Source organism: Peromyscus maniculatus, chromosome 4 (assembly GCF_049852395.1).
Source record: "Peromyscus maniculatus bairdii isolate BWxNUB_F1_BW_parent chromosome 4, HU_Pman_BW_mat_3.1, whole genome shotgun sequence".
Taxonomy (NCBI): domain Eukaryota; kingdom Metazoa; phylum Chordata; class Mammalia; order Rodentia; family Cricetidae; genus Peromyscus; species Peromyscus maniculatus.
The window spans coordinates 17,557,868-17,580,354 of NC_134855.1; the positions used below are offsets into that span (position 1 = coordinate 17,557,868).

The following is a 22,487-nucleotide window of genomic DNA, read 5'->3' on the forward strand; positions in this document are numbered from 1 at the left end:
TTCTCTCTCTCTCTCTCTCTCTCTCTCTCTCTCTCTCTCTCTCTCTCTCTCTCTCTCTCTCTCATTAAATATATTATCTTGAGGCCCAAGGAGATAATTTAGTGGATAAAGTCACTTGCCACACACATGCCTGATGACCAGAACCCACATAAAAAGATAAATGTTTTGACATGTACCTGCAATCCCAGGACTCCTATGGCAAAGAGAGTCTGAGACAGGAGAATCAGAGAAATGGTGGTCTAGCTAGAAATAACATGACAACAAGAAAGACCCAACCTCAGAAACAAGGTGCAGTGAGAGAACTGACTCCTCAAAGTTTTCCTCTGACCTTCCCATTGGTAGTATGACGTTTGTGTACTTGCAGCACACACACATGCATGCATACACACACATACACATAAATATATTATCTTGAATTAGAGATAACACATAGAATTTAAGAAATCTTTTTTAAATCAAATTCTACCATACTTTTTTATAACTACTATATAATTTATGCAAGTTAACAAACAGATCCAGTTATTTCTACCCCAAAATTTCAAGAATAATGCTTAATATAATCAATTAAATATATTACATACTAAAAATTATTTCTAGATAAACCCTGAGTATTTATTTACATCAGCACATTTTATTTGTGTATCATTGACTTCTGATATATAGTAAAATAGGACAATCAAGCAAAGATCAGGCAAGTGTTTTTTTCTCTTTGAAGTTACTGAAATTTTAGAAAATTTGAATGATGGAAATCTTAAGATAGAACTTTTATGGATGGCTTTGTGTGCATAATATCTTGGCCCTCATATTTATAATACCATCTTATAAGATTATTGTAATAAATACTTTTTATTTTTACATTTTTTGTTTTGTTGTGTTTTTCTTTTTCTTTTTTTTGGGGGGGGGGATTGGTTTTTTTGAGACACGATTTCTCTGCAAAGTTTTGGAGCCTGTCCTGGATCTCGCTCTATACCAGGTTGGCCGCTAACTCACAGAGATCCACCTGGCTCTGCCTCCCGAGTGCTGGGATTAAAGGTGTGCGCCTCTACTGCCCGGTTTAAGATTATTGTCATAAATACTTTTGATCATAACTGTTACAAGGAAATAGAAGTTCCAGGGTTTCTCCTCTCTGCATGCCCAGTGTTATGATTACATTTGGAGCTGTAATTTTTTTTTTCTCGTGGGTGCTAGAGAGCAAGTTCTGGTCCTCATGTTTGTACAGCAGGCAGTTTACCAACTAAGCCATCTCCCAAGCTCAGTGTGTATCCTTAAATTATACTTTCAAGAAATGAATTCAATTATCTATTGCTTTATCACAAATGCTCCCAATATTTAACACTTAAAACATAACTAATATAGCATGTGAAATTTAATGTTTAAAAATTGTTCATTTGCTCTGAATTATTTGCTTTGTTAGTTGAAGTACTTCTTTTTTGTTGTTGTTTATTGTAATATGAAATTTCCAACATAATGTAATGGAGTGCTTTCTTTTAAAGGTGATGTGAAAGTTATTTTGATTCAGTAAACAATGATATTTAGTGGAGTCTACATAAAAGCAGTGTCAAAGTTATCCCAACTCTTACTTATGATTTCACAGATATATGAAGTGTCTGTAAAGTGACAAACTAAAGTACATTTATATTGCACTCACTTTGGACTTTCCCTAAAGTTTTGTAAACTTTGATATTTATAGTCACTTTTGTGGGACTTCTTGTACTTAAAATTTTAAATCAATTGGCTTTAGTTGTGAGCTTTTTTTCTACTCTGATGTACAAATTCTACTGCCGTGAAATCATTTAATCTTAGGTGTCCCACCACCCATGTAATTTGAGCAAAGTGGAGTGAAGACTGGGGACTGGAGTGGGGGCAGCCTTGGTTCTGTCTTAGCAGCCCCTGCTCTCTAACAACTATTCTGATAACCTGTCCCAGGCAATCCTTATCAGTCAATGTACAGACTTGCTCTCTGTATACAACAATACACTCAGGAAAACATCATGGTTCCTGGAGGTGATGACTTGTAGGACTATGAACTATGTGAAAGAAATAGTAGGAGAGCCCCTGTCGTTTTCTAAGCACTGTTTCTGCGATTCACCCCCATGTGTATCATCTCAGTTATTTGTGATAAAGAAATTTATGTTCATGGGGTGTAGAGTCAACCCACCAGAAACATGGATATTCTGATGCATTGTAATGCATTTGGAATTACTGCCTTTGAATGAATTGGCTGTTCTTCATGTAGATTTCTTACGTGAAGCCTTAGCTCTTCCCGTCTATTACAGCTCTGGGATTTATCCCACTGATTTAGCAGTGTGTTGATCATTTATTGAGCACAATTTCCCCTATGCATTGGTATATTGGATAACTTCCCCCAGCAATGTGTGGAAGAAGTCACACAGTCAAAACCTTTGTTCTCACAACCAGATCTTTGTTCCATTTCCCCATATAAACTTAGAAGTCTGCCCTCCTGCAGTTATTTTTGTTAGCAGACAGTTGGTCAGTGTTAGTGTCCAGGCAAAAGGATCTCATTTGAGACATTCACAGATGCCCAAGGACTTGGAATTATGACATGTCTGAATTTGTTGAATCACACACAGCCCTCAGATAGCTAGGGAACAAGCATGCCCTGGTTTCACTTTGACAACAGATAAGAGAAATTATGCCCTAAGCTAACCTTGCACCAACCTTAAACAAATTCTTAACTCCTTATACTTATTTTCACCTCTGTTTATTAATACAAGATTTTAGCTTAAAAGATTTACTGCTTGAGTTTTACCCTAAGAAGATAACAGAAAAAGCAATTAAACATTTACTCATTCCTGGAGAAAGATAATCTTACCACAGACACTGCCGAGATTTACGCTGCAAATGACCAGGGTGGCTGGGAGGTGCCAGACTGGGGATCCTATACCAAATAGGCTTGGATTCTTTCTTTGTTCTAACTGCTCAGGGTAAAGGTTTGATCCTTAGATCTGAAAGCTTCTTTATAGCTAGCTAGCATTTGGTGAAAATGCTAACGTGGACCAAACATTGCATGTTTCCCCCTGTTGTTTACATTGGTTACCCAGATACCTGAACCTTCCTCTGCCTGCTGGGGAAGAAGGCAGCACATGGAAGATAAAGACAGTTTTTACCTTGCTTGTGATTTTACTGATTGTAGACCTTTAGCTTAGTACCTACCCACATCCAGGAATGTAGTGATGTACACGAGATCCCCTCTTAGATTCCCATGTTGATTTAATCTCTAGCTGACCTCACTGGGAAATTTGTACTTACCACTCCCACCTTGTGCCATAAAAGAAGCTGACACTTACTGCCTTGTTAGTAACTCTTACCTGCTTTTTATGACCCTGAGACATTCTAGCCCTGTACCTTGGTTGCCAAGAATTGCTGATTGTGAATGAATGTAAACTGGAAACTTGGTAGCAAGAGGAGAACAATAGAGAACAAGAAATAGACATACATAGAAGGAGAACGGTGTGAACCAATTCTTTTGCCCTCAGATCATTAGGTTTCCTTTGCTTGTTGTAGGGTCTTTCTGAACCCTAAAAGGGACTTTGAGACTGGACCTTAAAGGACCATGTTAACTATACAAGTTGTATTTGTAATAAAAGTGAAATGTTAATAGGCATGAACTGTAAGTGAAAAACAATAAAAATTCCTCCGCAAAAATGTCAACTTGTCAAGTTTGATGATATTGTGGAGTTTCTATTAGGAAATAATTTTGTGATTGTAATAACTGAGCTTTTTAATCAATTGATAAGTCATTTATTTAAATACAGTGTCACTACTAAAAACGATTTAGGTTATTTCTATGTTTCTGTGCTATTTCTTTCACCTATATTAAATTTGTTTAGGAGGGTACTAGGATTTTTAATTAGCAGTATATTGAATTAACCAGGGTATTGTAAGTTAAAAAACTAAATGTACACATAGTAACTGATTATTTATAATACTGTATGAATATGTTTTCCTGTTGTCTTCTTTATCAGGTGAGTGTGGTTCAAGATTCAGTCAATGTCTCAGGACATACAAATACAAACACTTTGAAGGTGCCGGAATGTCGACTAGCAGAAGACTTAGGTAATCTCTGGGAAAACACAAGATTTACAGATTGCTGCTTTTTTGTGAGAGGAAAAGAATTCAAAGCTCATAAGTCTGTGCTTGCAGGTATCTTCTCCTTTGGATAATATAATATTTTTTAAATAAATTTGTGCAATAAGTAATGGTGCTTATTCTTGTTATAGCTCGATCCCCAGTTTTTAATGCAATGTTTGAACATGAAATGGAAGAATGCAAAAAGGTAAATGTTGTTAAAAGGCTTAATACTATTTAATTTGTGTACATGTATAATGATAGAATGCACATATAAAAAATGTCTGTGCGTGTTCTTGTTCTAAAGTTCTAACAGAGAAGAACTTTAGAAACCACAGAATTGGGGGAAATGTGTTCTGAAATAAACAGTAGGTGCCTCTCAATGTGAATGCTCAGTGAACATCCTAAGTAACAGATATTTTGATGGTCTCATTGCTAGAGCGCTTGCCTCCGTGCAGAAAGCCTTGGGTTTCATCCATAGTGAGAGAGAGGCAGGAGGAGGACCCACACTGGGAATGTTGTTGAGTAACTTCTGGCTTCTGCGGCATACATTACCCACCCATTTGGAATACCTATGTTCACACATTTTTTTAAATTATATTTTTAATAAATCAACTTACAAAATAATCAATACTAACCTTTGTAGAGCTTTTTTTTTTTGTCATTGCTTTTGATTATCTCTTCACCTACTTCTCTTGTGTCCCCCAACTTGTTCCCCATGTAAGTAAATTTTTTTATCCTTAGTATTTCTTCCCTCTACTTTCATAGCACATGCTTTCTGCTATCGTCCTCTTCCTTTTAGGCCTATATTTTGTTCCACTTCTACTAATAGACCCTTGCTATAGTCTCTCCAAGTTAAACATCACAGTCTGAGAATTCAAAGCTAGGATCCTGAGGGAGACCATGGGGATTTTTTCTGTCCAAGGCCTGATTACTTTATATAATATATAGTCTTTTACAAATCCACCTGTTTACCTAAAAAATTCATAATTCATTTTTTTGCACCTAATTAAAATTTCAAAGTAGATGTTTACTACATTCTCACTATCCACTCATCAGTTGATGAGACCTCCAGGTTGCTTACATTGCCTGGCTATTTTTAATAGAGTAGCAATGAACATGGATGTATAAGTTTCTCTATAGCCAGGCATACATTCTTTTGTATATATTCCCAGGAGTGGTATAGCTGGGTCATGTGGCAGACCATATCCACACAGATTTTCATAGTGGTTTTATCAGTTTGGACTCCCATCAAAAGTGAATAAAGGGTTCCTTTTTCTTCACATCTTCAGCATATTTTCTGTTTTCATAATAGCCATTCTGAAAGGGTTAAGATGGTATCTCAGCTGGGCGTTGGTGGCGCACGCCTTTAATCCCAGCACTCGGGAGGTAGAGGCAGGTGGATCTCTGTGAGTTCGAGGCCAGCCTGGTCTACAGAGTGAGATCCAGGAAAGGCGCAAAGCTACACAGAGAAACCCTGTCTCAAAAAAAAAAAAAAAAAAAAGATGGTATCTCAAAGGAATTTTAATTTGCTTCTTCCCACTGGCTAAGGATATTGACCACTGCTTCTATTACTCATTTGTATTTCTTCTTTTAAGAGATCTCTGCTCTAAAGCATGGTCCATTTTAACTGGGATGTTTGTTTTCTTGATTTTTAGTTTGTTTTTAGTTCATTGTATATTTTAATTATTATCTAATTATTAATCAGATGCGTAGTTGGTAAAGATTTTCTCCCATTCTGTAGCCTGTCTCTTTGCTCAATAGTTTCTTTTGATGTATAGAAACATTTAATTATTTGAGGTTTAATTAATTATTTGTTAATTGTTGGCATTATTTCCTGAGTAAGCAGAGTCATCTTTAGAGTCCTTTGTTGCATCTACATATTGTAGTATCTTTTCTATTTCTTCATCTAGGCATTTCAGAAGTTCACATCTTACGTTGAGTTCCTTGATCCACTGAAGTGTGTGTTCTCCCCTGTGCTTCCTGCATGCACTTTCCCTCCCTCCCTCCCTCCCTCCCTCCCTCCCTCCCTCCCTCCCTCCCTCCCCCCCTCCCTCCCTCTCTTACTCCCTCCTTCAAGCAAGGTTAGAAAGCTGGTTTTCATTGTAGTCTTCTGCATGTAGATACTAATTTTCCCAACATCACTTATTAAAGTTTTTTTCTAATTTTTTGGCGTCTTTATCAGATATCTGTAGAACATAGACTTATATTTACACTGTTTTTTTTCCTATTTCATTGATCTGTGTGTCTTGTTTATGTGCCAGCAGCATGCTATTTTTATTACTGTGGCTCTGTAGTATAACTTGCAATCAGGTATTGTAATACTTCCATAAGTATTCTTTTATTCAAGATGGTTTTGGTTATCCAGAGTATTTTGCACTTCTGTATGAGTTTTAAGACAGTTTTTTTTGGGGGGGGATGTTTGTCTGTGGGATTTATATTTGTTTGTTTTGTTTTGTTTTCTGTGTCTGTTAAGAATGGCCCTAGCATTATATTATAGCTGTGAGGCACAGTGTGAAACCTGGACCCAGGTGTTCTGGGAGAACAGCCAGTGCGTTTAAATTCTCAGTGATCTCTATAGCCCCCTTACTTTGTATTTTTGACTTCTTTACTATGATGTGTCATGGAGAAGTTCTTTTCTGGTCATGTCTACTTGGGGTTCTAAATGAAGTTGGTGTTTGGAAGTCAATTTTTTTCTGTAGGTGTGAGGATTTTCTGTTACAGTTTAGATATCAATTCCTTGTACTTTTACCTTAGCTCCTTCTATTCCTAAATTCTGATTTTGATCTGCTGAATATATCCCAAGCTTCTCAGAAATATTAGTCATATTCTTTAAGTTTTTCCCCGAAGCATAAAGGTGCATCATTACGTTATTATTATTATTTTTTAAGATTTTCTTCTTGAGGCCACTATAGCTTTGAAATTTCATTGGCAGAGCTTCCCTGTCACATGTGGAAGATGGAGTCTTCCAGCAGACTTCCTGGGCCTCTGGCTCTTATAATCTTTGTATACCTCCACTTCTGTAATGTTTTTGCAGGTGTAAGGATTGTGTTACAGATATATCCATTAGGGCTGGGCACACTGTGGCAAGTTCTCTGCATTTTTACCAGTTGTGGTTTTCTGTAATGTTCTCCTCTACTGTAGAAAGAAGGCCCTTTCATGGGGGAATGAGAGCTGTACTTTGATGAGAATATAGTGAGATTCTACTGGCTTGGGCAAATAGCACTAGTAGGGTCTCTTAGGTTCCACAGCCTCACCAGATAGGAGTGTTCAGCTAGTTTTCGGTACCAGGCATGAATTCCCTCCTATTGAGCAGGGCTTGAGTCCAGCTAGATGGCTGATAGCTACTCCCAGGATGTAAGTACCACCATTCCACATTTAGAGATATCTTGCCCTCCTGGTCATTGCTGTGGTTTGTAGGTGTCACAGCTTGGTAGGGCTATTCTTTGTTTTTCTTCCTTTGCAGCTTCTAGTCTTCAGGGAGGAAGCTTCAAGGTTTGAAGCAGCTCAGTTCTTCTGAGTCCTAGCCAAAGAGCATGGTGGCTTCAGCAATAGGGACTTAATGTTTATATTCATGAAGGCATCCAAGGGCAACAGTGATAGCCTACATTGCTTTGAATGTTGCTCTGTCCAGCAACTAGAAGGGAGGTTTGTCATGCCTGCTATTTGGATTTTTGTTAGAAAGTCTTTGGCTCTTGGAGGAACACTATCACCTTAAGTGGTGTAACATTTCTAAAAATAAAAATGCGTGTGCCCGTGCGCCACACACACACACACACACACACACACACACACAAGTATGCATGCATATATATTATAAAAGCATTTTTTAGTAACTAGGAAATGTTTTTTCTGTGGCTTTTTCAAACATCTATACGTACACTACTTATGCCCCCCCCCTTTTCCTCTTGCCCTCCCAACCTCTCTCCAGTTTAAAGCCCTCTCCATTTTCCCATGTCCTTCATAGCATTTCTATCCTGCTGGTTCCTTCTCTAGAGCCCCAGACACCATGGTTGCTTTTTGCATTTCTGTTTTATGAGGATAATCCAGCTAATGTACTCCCATCTTAAGATTTGTCGCTAGGAACTAGAGACAAGAGACAACTTACACCAACCCAGTCTTTTTGGGTCTGGATGTTCACTGGATTGGTGTGTGTGTGTGTGTGTGTGTGTGTGTGTGTGTGTGTGTGTGTGTGTGTGTGTGTGTGTGTGTAGAAGTGTTTTAGTTTTATGAGTTCCCATTTCTCTTGGTCTTAATTTCTGAGCACTTGGAGTCCTAGTCAGGAAGGCATTCCTACTCCTATGTCCTATATCCTTTGTTTTCTTCTAGTAGTCTCAGATTTTAACATTTCACATTGAAGTCTTTGAATCATTTGGTGTTTGTAAATATCCAGCTTTTCTGACACGATTTCTTGAAGAAGCTGTCTTTGCTCCAGTTTATATTTTTGCCATCTTTATCAAATATCAGATGGCTGTAGTTACATGTACTTGTGTTTGGGTTTTCAGTTTTGTCCCACTGGTCTGAATATATGTTTTTGTCCTGGTATCAAATTGTTTTTATTACTATGGCACTGTGTTTTATATTGAAATGTGAAATGGTAACCCCATCAGTAGTGTTCACTTTTGTCAGGATTGCTTTGGCTGTCCTCTGTCTTTTGTGGTTCTATATGTGTATTAGGATTTTTAAAAGTATTTCTGTGAGGAATGTTGTGTAGATTTTGATAGGGATTACATTGAATCTGTAAATTATTGGCAGAGTGGTCATTTTCACAGTATGAATTCTACCAACCCATGAGCCTGAGAGGTCTTTCTGTTATCTAGTGTCTTCAGTCAGTTTCTATAGGTAATTAAAGTTTTCATCATAGCAGTTTTTCTCCTGCTTGGTTAGATTATTGCTAGGGACTTTCTTTTCTTTGAGGCCATGTGAGTGGAAGCATGCCCATGATCTTTTTAATGTGTCTGTTATTAGTATACAGGAAGAAAGGCTTTAGACTTTCTAAGTTGGTTTTGTATCCTGTCACTTTGCTGAAACAGTTGATTTCTGCCCTTTCTGAATATTTAATGTAGGAATGTAGAGCTATAAAATTTTCCTCTTCAAACAGTTTACAATGAGTCTCAGAGGTTTTGTTGTATTGTTTACATTTTCAGTGAATTCCATGTATTTTTATATTTCTTCCTTGATTTCTTTGCTTTTTATCATTAACGATTGTGTTATTTCATCTTCATGAGTTTTATAATTATTCAAGATTAATTTGCTATTGGTCTTAAACTTTATTCCATTTGGTCAGATTTGATACTTCCTGACCTGAAATGTTGACCCAGGGTAGGGTCTGATGTCTTATGTTTCCTTACTTCCCATCATATCCTAGGGTAGAGTCTAAAGTATTAGTGTGCTCCCTGACCTCAGAGGGTGGCCAGTGATGGAGTCCAAAGTCTCCTACACACTCCCAGACTTCACAGAGTGACAGGATGGGGTCTGAAGTGTCAGCCCATGACTTGTGTGCAGAGCAGTGGCCAATGGGCTGTGTGGTGCTCAGCAATTAGGATATTCACACAAGATTTGTCTTTCAAATATGCCTGGTTTATTCACACAAACATCCCTTATAATAGCGTACTAATTTAAAAATCAAATAGATAAATCTCCAAGTGGGGAACAGTTGACTGGGAAGAAAATGCTGTTGTGAGATTCCACTGGGGAATCTTCTCCAGTGGGATGTGTCAGAAGCGTGCAGGCTGAACTCATATCCATAGTGAAAAGGCTGGGAGGATGGCACTGGTAGAGGTCCCAGGAGATCCTTTAGAGCATAGGCAAGTGGCTATATAACTGACAGGCAGGCATATATGAGCCCAGCAACTGCCCCTGGTGTTGCACAGCTCTGGAAGTTCAGTGTTCACTGAAGCCAGGGGGACACAGTCTCTCATCTTCTTGCAACTGAGTCTCAACTGAGGCTAGAGAAACTTTTCTTTGGAGCACAGTAGTGTGATCCTAGGGACCGTTTCCAAAATTCCAATTTTTTGTATCATTTCATTGGATGATGGCTTTGCTCTATTAGGGCATATCAGTACCACCTTGGGGTTAGTTCATTAGCATATCAAGGCCTGTCTTGGGCTATGTACTAATCTGGGCTTTCCTCTGATGCCTAGCTTTATCAACACTCTCTGGTGGCAAGCTTAGGCAGCACATATAACAAGTCACACTAAATTGTTTTTAAGTTACACAAAATGATTTCACTTATATTCCTAACACCTTGACTTAACAAAATGATCCAGGATGGTTTCTGAAGTGTTTACACTTCTTGCTTCCTTTATCTTATAAGAGAATTGGATATAAGGCTTCAAAGTATAAAAGCAACTGGTCTTACTTGAACTGGAGTATGTCTCAAATAAGCACAGAAGGAACAGAAGTAATATTACATGGCATTTTGCAAAAGCAAGTGTTCTTAGCTAGTGAGCTTTCATCAAAATTACATACAGACTCTTCTTTTGCTTAATAACTGTGAATAGTGTATGTGGTTATAGGGTTTAGGTGTTATATTAGGTCCTAAAATTCAGCCAGGGAAATGTCAGTAATCGTCCTCTGAAACTGTGATCAGAAACTGAACATGGATGAATTTTATTTGGGCTGCAGTATTTTGTCTGTTTTAATTATGAAAATTCATAAGCTTACCACATGATAATACTTAACATGGTCACACTATCCATGTATTTACTTTCTGGCTGATCAAAGCTCTTACAAAAAAAAAGGTGTATGTTTTCATTCTTAGAATTACCTATACTGTGCTTTGGATGGTTAAGTTACTACAGATTTACTTTGATATAAAAATAGAGTTTGAAAATATTAATATGTTTTTAATTACTATCAAAGATTCATGTGGATTCATATATGTATCCATTACTATTTGTGTGTGTGTGTGTGTGTGTGTTTTCAATAATAGAATTGGGTGGAAATAAATAAACCATGTGAATTCACATATATGTACCTGTTCCTAATATTTGTGTGTGTTGTTTTCAATAATAGAATCGAGTGGAAATAAATGATTTAGACCCTGAGGTTTTTAAAGAAATGATGAGATTCGTTTACACAGGAAAAGCACCAAATCTTGATAAAATGGCCGACAACTTGTTGGCAGCTGCAGACAAAGTAAGTAATGTGGTTTTAAAGGACCAAAAAGAAAAACAAAACCAAAAGCAACCCCTCAAATTGACATTATAGAAAGTATCATACATAAAAAACTACAAATAACTTTTTACATAATTTGTGCTATTTTTAGACAGCTTAAAGAGTTTTGTGAAATAGCACAAAATAGAATACTATGGAAATAAAATTGTCTAAAAGATCTATATGATAGGAAAGTATGAGGGGTCTAGATCTTCTCATGGAAGATTAAATCATAAGCTTAATAATTTCTGGGGTAAATACAAAATACAGCTGCATTTCTAATGTATTGGAACTTGCAGATGTTTTTAGTCTTAAGATACACTGTATAACCTTTGTTTTTTTTCCTTAAAAGCAATATATTTATATTATTTTCTTTGTAGATTTCTTATATGATAATATAATATGATAGTATAGAAAGGAAAATTATTAATAATTTTGTTCTGTTATAAATATGTTGTGTCTTTTTGAACACAGAGAAAATGCAGAAATGTCAGAAAATTTTTGAATCTCGTGCTTCTCAATCCTAAAAACATATTCATTGTACATATATTTAGGACTTTTGTATTCAGACTGTGTAAAGAATATTTAATCTTCAGCTAAAAAGAAATGTTATTGCTAAGAGTAGACAATGTTTAAATAGATACTTCCCAAATAAAACCAATGAAGCTTATTAAATAAAGATGCCCAGTGTCCTTAAAGAAATGGAGATGGAGATTAAACCACTGCACATCAATCATAATAGCTAAAATTACAAAGTCTGTATAAGACTTGTCAAAAATTGGAAGAATTAGCATTCTCAGACACTGCTGATAGGAGTATAGAATGGTACAACCACTTTGGAAAATTAACAGTTTCTTTTGAAGTTAAATGTAAACTTACCCTGTACTCCATTGAGTTTACTTTGAGGCTTGTATCCCCTGTAGTTCTCCCTCCCCCCCAACAACAACAACATATATGTATGCTAATTTAAGATTTATATGAGTATCTATAACTGTAATAGCTAAGAACTGGCAACAAATACAATATTTTTCAATTAGTGAATGTATGTATGTATATGTATATATTTAGCTACCAAAATATTGGTGGTTGTTAACATTTACTTAGCTTTCAGTGGTGATTCTTTAAGACTGCATATAGGCAAAATAAATATAGTCAATAATGCCAAGTGTGAAGTACTAGAAAAGAAAATGACTTGTTACAGTAGGTCACTGGCGTGCACATGTGTGTGCAAGCACATATGCACAAATATGTGTAGAGTGAGGAGAGGTGGGAAGAGACTGATACTCATATTTAATGGCCTATAACCTAACATTAAGAAGGTCTGAACTATATAAGCAATGATGTGCATGAATCTGAAAGTAGTCACACTGAGTAGCAGTGCTAGAGGATGAGTATATACTGTGTGATTACATTTGTAAAAATAACTTCAGAGAATGCAAGCTAATTTCTTAGTAGCATATCACAAATATTGCTTGGAATGGTATGGGGAAGAAGGACTTTAAAGAGTATCTTTACTCTTGTGGGTGGATGATGGGTTTACCATGGGTATTAAATCATCAAAGTACAAACTTTAAATGGCCGCTGTTTATTGTATGTCATTAAACCTCAATACAGGTACTAATATTGCAGCTTTACATCAATAACTGCAAAAATTAGTTGTTATTAATATTTACTTGGCTTTCAATTTAATCACTCAAGATTAGTGACAAAATATAGTGTGGCTACATGCTAAGTATGAAGTAGTAGAAAAGAAAATGAATTGTTAAAGTAGGTAACTAGTGGCACATATGAGCAGGAGCGTGGAGAGTATTCTGGACAACCACTACTTCTACAGTTAGGCACAGTCACAATGAGGAGGCAGAGAGCTAGCTAAGCTACTTGGTAACTTATCTCCTGGTAGTCAGGATGCCCTTCTGTAGTCTGACATCCTTGAAGCTGAGCTTGGTTTCTTCCCCTTAAATGAGAACTTGAGATTTTAGGGTACTTTTTACAATGGCACATATACTCACCAGTGAAGATCTAATAAACAGGGAATTTAAAACGAGGGCATCTTGGCCCCAGACCATGCACAGTAGAGTGATGTAGCATGAAATTTAACAGGTCTTATTAATAAGAACAAACCTGAGCTAGGTATTGGGGTCAACACTGGAAGATCAGAAAGACACAAGAGGCCACAGCCACCTCACCTCACCAATTCCTCAGCTGATCCTGTTTCCTCAGACTGGACGCCTCTGAATCCTCATCCAGAATGAATCTCAGCTGAACTGTTGCTCAAAAGCCTAAAAGCTTAACCAGCATAGTTCCTGGTCCTCACGCCTTATATACCTTTCTGCTTTCTGCAATCACTTCCTCGGATTAAAGGTTCACTTCTTGGGATTAAAGGCGTGAGTCACTATGTGTGGCTGTTTCCAGTGTGGCTTTAAACTCACGGAGATCCAGATGGATCTATGCCTTCAGAATGCTAGGATTAAAGGTGTGAGTGCCACGATTTTCTGTATCTGGTAGCTGTTCTGTTCTCTGACCCAAGATAATTTTATTAGGGTGTACAGTATTTTGGGGAACACAGTATCACCACAGAGTGAGATGAAATGAAAGTGCTACTTAGAAGAAGGAAGTTAAAAATGAGATCATAAGAGATAGGGACTATAAAAACCTTAAAAATCCATAATACAAAATCCAGCCAACTGCTCCTATGTATGCTTCTCCTACTTTAGGACAAGCCCACTCAGGTCTTTCTTTAAAATATGCTCATTACTTCACTTTCTATTACTAAATAAAATACAGCTTAATTTTTCTCTCAGGTGAATTCTTTTCTTTGAGAAGACAAGAACTGAGATAAATGTTTATTTGACAATGTACTTTTTAGGATAACTGAATACTAAGATGACTGCCCTGTAACTCCTACTTTAAAATCCACCATATTTTGAATTTATGATTTCTAAAACAAATTAGTATTTCTCCTAAAAGCATTCATTTATAATTTCTTCATAAGCTAAAGCAACAGTTTATTGATTTAATATAACAGTTCAAATCATTTTTTCTTGTGCTTTATCTGTTAAGTTACAGATATCAAGTACTTACACTCTAAATAACTGGAATTAATGTTTAATGATTCTATCTTTCTTTTGGGTAGTATGCACTGGAACGGCTGAAGGTCATGTGTGAAGAAGCTTTGTGTAGTAGCCTCTCAGTAGAAAATGTTGCTGATACCCTTGTCCTTGCAGATTTGCACAGTGCAGAACAGTTGAAAGCCCAGGCAATAGACTTTATTAATAGGTAAGCTGTACTTGGGTTTCATTGTATATGACACATTTAACATTCTTTCACTGGGCTTTCCTTAAACCTTGTTTAAATCTTCCATGCAGGTGCAGCGTACTTCGACAACTTGGATGTAAGGATGGGAAAAACTGGAATAACAAGTAAGATGGCGTCAGTTTCAGTCTGCATACGATACATTCAGTGAAGTGTTTGTATAGCCTTTTGCTCATGAACAATAAGTGTGATCCTGATGAAGCTAACTGCCAGTTATTAAAAAAAATAATTTGACTGCTTTTAGTGAATTCCTTGTAGTTTGGCTTTTCACACAAACTGGGATGGGTGCTCTTAATTTTTTGAGTACATGCATACATATCACATAGTATATAGCTGAGTATAGGCATTATAGGCATTGCTGGGTATCTGGCTTCTGCCCTTTTAGAAAGTGTTAAGGAAGACTACATCCTCAAGATTTGCCTTGGAAGTCTTTAATTTTTTTTTTTGTTGATTTGATAATGCTTATTGATTGAACTCTGGATTTCACATGCTACACGGGCACTCTACTATAGAGCTACCTGAATCTTAACCCTTTTTGAAATTTAATTTTGAGGCAAGATTTTGTTAAGTTTTCTACAATAGTTTCAGATTTCACTCTTCCTGCCCTAGCCTCTCAAATAGTGAGGATTGCATATTAGAAGGACTTCATAGGTCCATGAAACTCTTTTATTTTTGTTTGTTTATTGAGCTTATTTGTTTGCTTGATTTCGAGTCAAGGTCTTGCTGTGTATTCTAGACTTTCATCCAACTCAGAGACTTCCTGTTCTACCTTAAGAGCTAACTTGCTACTCTTTAGATTAGCCAAACACCTTGCATTATACATTAAGCTGCCTAATATTTTAAATCAGTAGCAGGTTAATTGCTAAGAGATTGGATGATTCTAGATCTTTATATACACAGTGTTAGAAGTAATTTTTACCTTTTTCTTTCTCTTATTTAAGAGTATTCTTTTTAAATATTTGAGATAACAAAAGGAAGAAATGATAAATTAAAGGGTTTTGTAATGTTTTGATTATTTTTACTTAGAAACCCCTAAATTTTATTACTTTTGAAAATTATGAAAAGTTGACATACTGAGTTATAGGCCACTCTGGGATATCTATAACAAACCACATTATTGCATGGGGGTAGTTGATAAAAGAACATTTAAAAGGGAGCAGTATTAAAGATAATTGTTCACTTAATTTTTTTCCATTGCATTTATTTGTTGGTTTCATATTAGTTTTAAATTTTGTTTTCTGAATGTAAAGCATTTTACTGCTTTTAAATCTGTGGGAGTCGTGTTTAATGACAAGTATAAGATGCCAGAGGATTATCAAAATAAAAATATGAATTTAACATTGTACATTAGCAGCAATGGCTCTCTTTGACCCTTATTACGTAGCTTTAGTTTTAGTTTTTCAAGATTTATTTACTCTATTAAGAAAATACATCATGCAACTTTTCTTCTATTAAAATGAGGTAATTAATTATACACTTTGGTGTTACATGTGCAAACTTTCAATAAATACTTATTGACTTGGTAAAAGAAAAGGTTAATGTAAATTAATAAATAGCAATGTTCTCCTAAACAATTACTTAAATTTTAAGACCATGATGGTATAGTAGTAATACTGGACAAAAAATATTATTTTGTTGATATCAGCTACTATTTTGTTCAATATACTTAACTTTTATTATATTTCAAGCACTTCTCTAAGGTACTGCATATAAAATGACATTTGATGAAATGTCTTTGCTTTTAAGAAATTGATCTAACAGAGATAGATACATACATATGTCCGCTTTTATTTTAAAATGGTGATGATAGAAGAGGATATGTACAGATACTTGACTAAGCCCTGGGAGTTAGGAATGGCTTCACAGAGCAGGCTGTTCATTTCAAAACATGAATAAGAGGTAGAAAAAGGAATAAAAAGGAAATAGCAGATATGACAGACTGAAAGGGGTTACATGAAACAAAGCAGAGCACTGTACAGATTTGCGTGATTATTTGTTTACTGAGTTTCCAGAACACTATTGCTCAGTACAGAGAATATAGTGGCAAGCATAATAGATGTTTCCCCTCATACAAGTAGTTTATGGTGTATAGCAGATTGATTAAACAAGCAATTGCAATGAATTATGGAATCTACTTTCATTTGTATTACAGAAAAGCAGAATAAGGGGTGTGTAAAGTAGTTATATAATGAATAAAAGCTAGAGAAAGCAAGCAAAGATCAGATCCTGAAAACAATGCAAAATTAGGACTTTTGACAATGAAGTGAAGAATAATTAATCTCCAGTAATGGTTAATGCCTATGATTGAACACAATAAGGCTTCCATTCTTAGCAGTGTTTCTGCACGTTGATAGATGGGCAGAGGAAAGTTGGAGTAATGTTGGTATTTGAGAAACAAGGTTAAATTCAGGTAAATAGAAGGGGCAGAGGAGAGAAGGAAAGTATAAAGAACTAATGTGTTGCTTTTCCAGTTACTCTGATTGCTCATTGAGAGAATGTTACACATATAAGACACAGTAAATAAAATAGTAACAGAGCAGCTGGAGCATAGAAGTGGGAATGAAAAGCAATAAAGAGGATGGAACCACATTTCTCATTTTTAAAAAACAAATATAGGGAAAGGGAAAAGTGGAGTACTGCATAATATAGTCATACTCCTGTTGCTACAGCAGCCTTATGGAAGCTACAGTAAGAGAAACAACTTATAAGATTAAAGACAAAGAAGAAAATGTGATAATGAATCAGTTGTGAGATTATAAGGATTAATTATGAATACCTGATGCCTTTGGAAAGTAAAATGGGAGTTTTATGCTTAATTAGAGGACTGGTTCTAGGATACCTCCTGGATTTTTAAATTAAATGCCAAACAATGGTGAAAACTTCAAGCCAAAATGAAAGACAAACAATTTGAGGCTTAAGGAAAAAGATGATGAGTTCTTATGTGACTGATACTTGAGGCTCATTCAAATGAAAAGAGCCAATGATTGATGATGTATCTTGCGGGGAAGCACTAGGACTTAACTTATCAGTAGTTAACTATTGGGCATGTATTAGAAATGTGACAAACAGATGAGATAAAAGGCATAGTGTACTAAAAGAGAGTGTAAGTAAAAGATTGGAACTCTAGAGAAAACCTGTAGGAGGTACTCGAAGGAAAAATAGATCATCTAGTACTTGGAATAGAATTTGCTAACAGAGAACAGAGAGCTATGAAAACAACCACACATGTCCTCGGGTTCAAACATGCAGAAAAATCTTTTCAATTTTGACAAAAATGCTAAGATAAAGATAATATTTTTAAAAATTCAAGTGAATGTATGGAAAGAGGTAGAGCACTATTTAAAATCTCAAAATCCACAAATTAGAAAAAGCAAAACTGATAACTCAGCAATGTATTTGAGAAGTGTTCTTTTAGTAAACATCACTTAATCTTCTTTTTCAGCCAAGCAACTGACATCATGGAAACAGCAGGGTGGAAGTCTATGATTCAGTCTCATCCTCATTTAGTGGCAGAAGCCTTCCGAGCACTAGCATCTGCACAGTGTCCACAGTTTGGTATTCCACGCAAACGGCTAAAGCAGTCTTGAGTCTTCCATGGACAGTAGGAAAATTGATTGCCTTTACTCCCCCAGGTCCAGAAGGATTCCAATACAAACCATAAGCAACAGTTGTTTCTGTCTCTTGTCCACAGAACAAAAGCTAGAAAAGCATATTGCTTGCTTTCAGGTGGATAATTTATGGTTTATACTTCAGCTTTAAATCAGACTGATTAATTCACTTCAAGGCCTTAAATTATCTTCAGTGACTTCTCTTGTTCATAATAGTTTAATTTTTTTATTGTGCCTTGTCAGTTTGCCAAGGCTATGCAGGATTGCACTAGCTCCACAATGCAGTAATATTGACAACTGAAGATACTGAGTTTGAAAAGGATCTTCCATTGTTTTGGAAACAAAAGAATTTTATAGGTTTTGTTCTATGCAATCTCCAAGTTTAAAACTAGGTTCTCCTGGATTTGGAGATTGCCAGAGGCGCCTCCAGTCTCAGTTCTGTTGACACTAAAGAGCCTATTACTGTTGAGGTAAGTGGTGGCCACACACTGCTCTGGTTAATTTATTTTTCATTTCATGGGGCAGATAAGTAATGAGTTGGCCTAAACTTTTAGTAAAATTTTTGGTGTTTATCTGTATATTAACTGCTCAAGAAACTGGGTTTATGTGCATTTCAATGATTGAGAAATGATTTGAAGTTGAGATTTCAGTGAAAAGAAAGCATGGTTTTTGCTAATGTGTTAAATTTATACTGACTTACATTTGAAAGAATAATTTAGTAGATGTTAAAGTCAGGATGACCAAATGTACATTACATGAGTGGGCCAATTAAGAAATATATATATATGCACTTTTAATGTGTAATTTTTCTATGATGAATGGTACATATATATTTTTTTCCTTTTGAGGGGATTAATAAGGTATAATTACGTTTAAACATTTAAAAGAAGTTTATATGACACATGGAGCCAACTTGGATGTTTGTGATAATAGATAAACATTTGCTTGATTATAGATTAATTGATTTGGATTTCAAATAGTCATTATTGAATTTATTACTATTTTATCACGCTTTGAAAAAGGCACCTAACAATAAATGAGTCCTGTACAATCTACTTCCTTTTAAACAATGAATGAATAATATTTGCGTGTGGGAGATGTGTGGGAAAGTAGAGAACCCTCTGAAAGTATGTGCAGCCTCATTAGGAAACTTTATTTCCCCTTGTTTTCTCCTTGGTGACTCACTTACTGATTAACTGTAGATTGCTGAAGTTTTACATAATGTGAACAGGATAAACGATATCAACTGTTTTTCATGAGCCAGTTCTTTATTATGAATTTAGCTTTACACATAAAAATGTTTGAAGGTTGGTAATTGTGAGATGTGTTCTGATGCCTTGTCCTAGAGAAGCAGAAGTGGTCAGTGTCAGATCATATATGATGGAAGCATGGTAGTATGCTTCCTACATAAAGACAGAGCATGTTGCTGGAAAAACAGGTACATATGCCTGTATGTTTGCATTTAAAGCTTTATTTCCCATATTAAAATTTGTGTAATTTGTTTATTTAGTCTTAAAATTCAGGACAAAATAATTAAGCATATGGTTTTAAAATAGACTTTATTTTTACTATAGCTTTATTGGATGTTAACTGAAGTAATTCTAAAATACTTACTTTGAGAAAATATTGTCAAATTAGCACAGTTCAAAAGAGCAAACGAGCAAAAATCTATTTTTAGATATTTTAGTTTAAGTCTTTCTTGTGTTACATTAAAATGGAACGAATTATCTGTGATAGAAGAAAAGTTTTTCATCTGACAATGGGCTTCACCCTGTATAGGAGAATCATGACAAGCAAAAATTTACTCCCTTAATTTCATCATAATATGAAGCCTATTACCTTAACATTGTACAATTTTAAAATACACACACACACATACATACACACATACATATACTTTATTACAAGATTTTCCTGTGGTCTTACTAAAAAACAAAGATATCAGTCAGCTGTGAAATACATTGTCACATATCATAAAAACACTGAAATCTATATACCACGTATTGTAAATTGATTCTCATTAATTTGGTCTACATTTCTAAATACAATGAAATATAATGACCATGTAGTGGTCATTAGAAATGTTTATTGATCTTAAGGATTTTGTTATAAAGATTTTTGTTTTTAGTTTGCTAAAATATTTTCTACCAAAAATGTCAAACAGTGTGCTCTACAAATGTCAGTGTTATCTGAAATGTCCACTTTTCTGATAATACAGTACCTACCATTATACCCACAGAATCATTCAATATTTTATTTTTTTATGTGTATTTTAGTAGCATATTTTAGGTTCTTGAGTCAGTGATAAGAGGCTGTTAATGTATTCTTATTAAATGTCATAATAGCATTTCCCCCACTTACCTCCCCCATTTTTAAACTATATAAAACTTGGCCAAAATAGGTACGAATTCTGTCTAATGCAGTCTTTGTCTTTTAAGTTACCAGTTTGCTCCTATTACCCTCTAGTCACCCAAACAAAGCTTTCCTCACAACACAAGGAGTGGTTTTAAATATTACAATTAAGAAATGTAGCCATTGGAAAACTGTTCTTTGGACTAAGATTTAGAAACACTGTTATTTGTGCCTTTTTCATTTTTTTACTTTTAATGTGTTTGATATTTGGAGCACAAATATGAAGGTGCCATAATATGGCTTGCTGATGTTACCTCCTTAAATACTTCTGTGTCACTGTCTTCAGATAGCTATTGGAGAACCTTGAATCAAATGTGGTCATTTGTGTGAGGTATGTATGTGTTTGTATCTGTATTCCCTTGGGCTGTGTGTAATACGTTTAAGACTGAATTTATGAAAATAGGACTTAGTTAAAATATGCTGAAAGTTCAGATTAATTGATGTATCTCATTTTAGTGTGCTTTATTTGAGAAGACAGTGGATTGCCAGAAGACAGTGTAATCCTCAAAAATGTGACCAGCATTCTGCATGATAAAATAGGAAAACAGTGCTGGTTTAGGATATCAAGTATAATTAAAATTTAAAATAATTGCTTTACATATCTTAAAAGTGTCATGAGCATTACTGTTTTATTTTTAACTAGATCTAATTGAAAGTTTAAATTGTCAAAGATATTAATTTGCCCGTTTAAAATTTTGTATATAAATTCTAAGAATTTTTTTATATGAAATTATAGATAAGGACTTTGAGAGTGGTTCAGTGATAGAGTGCATATCAACATTTGTGATCCCTGGGTTGGATCCATAGCACCACCAAAACACACAAAAAATGAGGAATCAGAGATAATATTCCTTGTTAGAGAAATGCAACAAAGACTCGTGTAAGTTATATGAAAATCCAACCCAGTAAGTTTTACTAAAAGCCACATTCATGAAGAGGTAGACTAACCTGACTTGGACATGCCTGGTCTTAAGTGAGTGGATGAGTGAGTTGTTTCAGTGTTCTCAGAGTATAAATACAGCACTTTCAGCACACGTGAGAATATTTTGCAAACCTTTTTATATATAGATTGTGAGCTCCAGTTTAAGTGTTCATGGAATGATGTCAATGTTAGGTCTCGCTGAACAAATACTGAGTGCCTCAAATGCAAGACTTCTTCACTAGGAATGAAATCACACTGTATCTTCTGTTGTTGTATGTGAACTTTATGTCTGAGAAGGAATACTTATATTTAAATATTTTCCTGTTAGTAAAGCTTATTGTATACTATAATCTAGTTAATTTTGCATTGCTTAAAAGTGAATTGAGCCCATTTATGGAAATAAAGTTCTGCTAAAATTATTTAATTATTAGTTCTGAAGGAAGTTGACTTCAAGATTCAGATATATAAACATTTAACTTTTCGGCCTTTATTTAATAATCAGTTGGTGTTTTATGATGAGATACATACTATTTGTGTCTTGATGTTGGAAATAGATTTTGTGTTTCAGCACGTTGAGTTAAAATAAAATTGTTACTACTTATTCAGAATTAATTTGCTTGTTTGAGTTTATTTGAGTCTTCTCAAAAAAGTCTGCTTTAGTGTACTACTTTAACATGAGAATTTAAATTTGACATACTATTGTCTTCTACATAGGGAAGTTTATATTTTTGACAGTTTTAAATATAGTTACTGCTATTAAAGGGCAGGCCTAGGCAGCATATTCCTAAACCAGCTCATTGAGAGTAACAAAGTGCTTAATAGTTGTGGCCATGGTGTCAGCTAACACATATGTAGGTATATGTACATACACTGAGTTTTTCTTAGGATTATAAAATAGAACATTTTCCAAGCAAGTGTAATCAAATAAGATAGAGAGGTTGGAATTCAGACTCAAAAATGAATTCAAAAGAGTCTTTTACTCATAC

The 22,487-nt window shown here is 35.2% G+C and overlaps 1 protein-coding gene across 6 annotated transcripts in view; it reads left to right on the forward strand.

Annotated features, from left to right (window-relative positions):
* Positions 1-22,109, forward strand: part of Spopl (speckle type BTB/POZ protein like) — a 70,229-nt gene extending 48,120 nt beyond the window's left edge. For 4 of the 6 annotated variants that reach the window (XM_076569340.1, XM_076569336.1, XM_076569341.1 and 1 more), the window contains 6 exons: positions 3,987-4,164; positions 4,242-4,297; positions 11,107-11,229; positions 14,381-14,523; positions 14,613-14,666; positions 18,002-22,109. In XM_076569340.1, the coding sequence (XP_076425455.1) occupies positions 3,987-4,164; positions 4,242-4,297; positions 11,107-11,229; positions 14,381-14,523; positions 14,613-14,666; positions 18,002-18,146 (699 nt within the window). In that variant the 3' untranslated portion in view covers positions 18,147-22,109. The remainder of the gene's footprint in view (positions 1-3,986; positions 4,165-4,241; positions 4,298-11,106; positions 11,230-14,380; positions 14,524-14,612; positions 14,667-18,001) is intronic. The other 2 variants (XM_076569342.1, XM_076569339.1) reach the window with 1 other exon arrangement.
* The last annotated feature ends 378 nt before the right edge of the window (positions 22,110-22,487 follow it).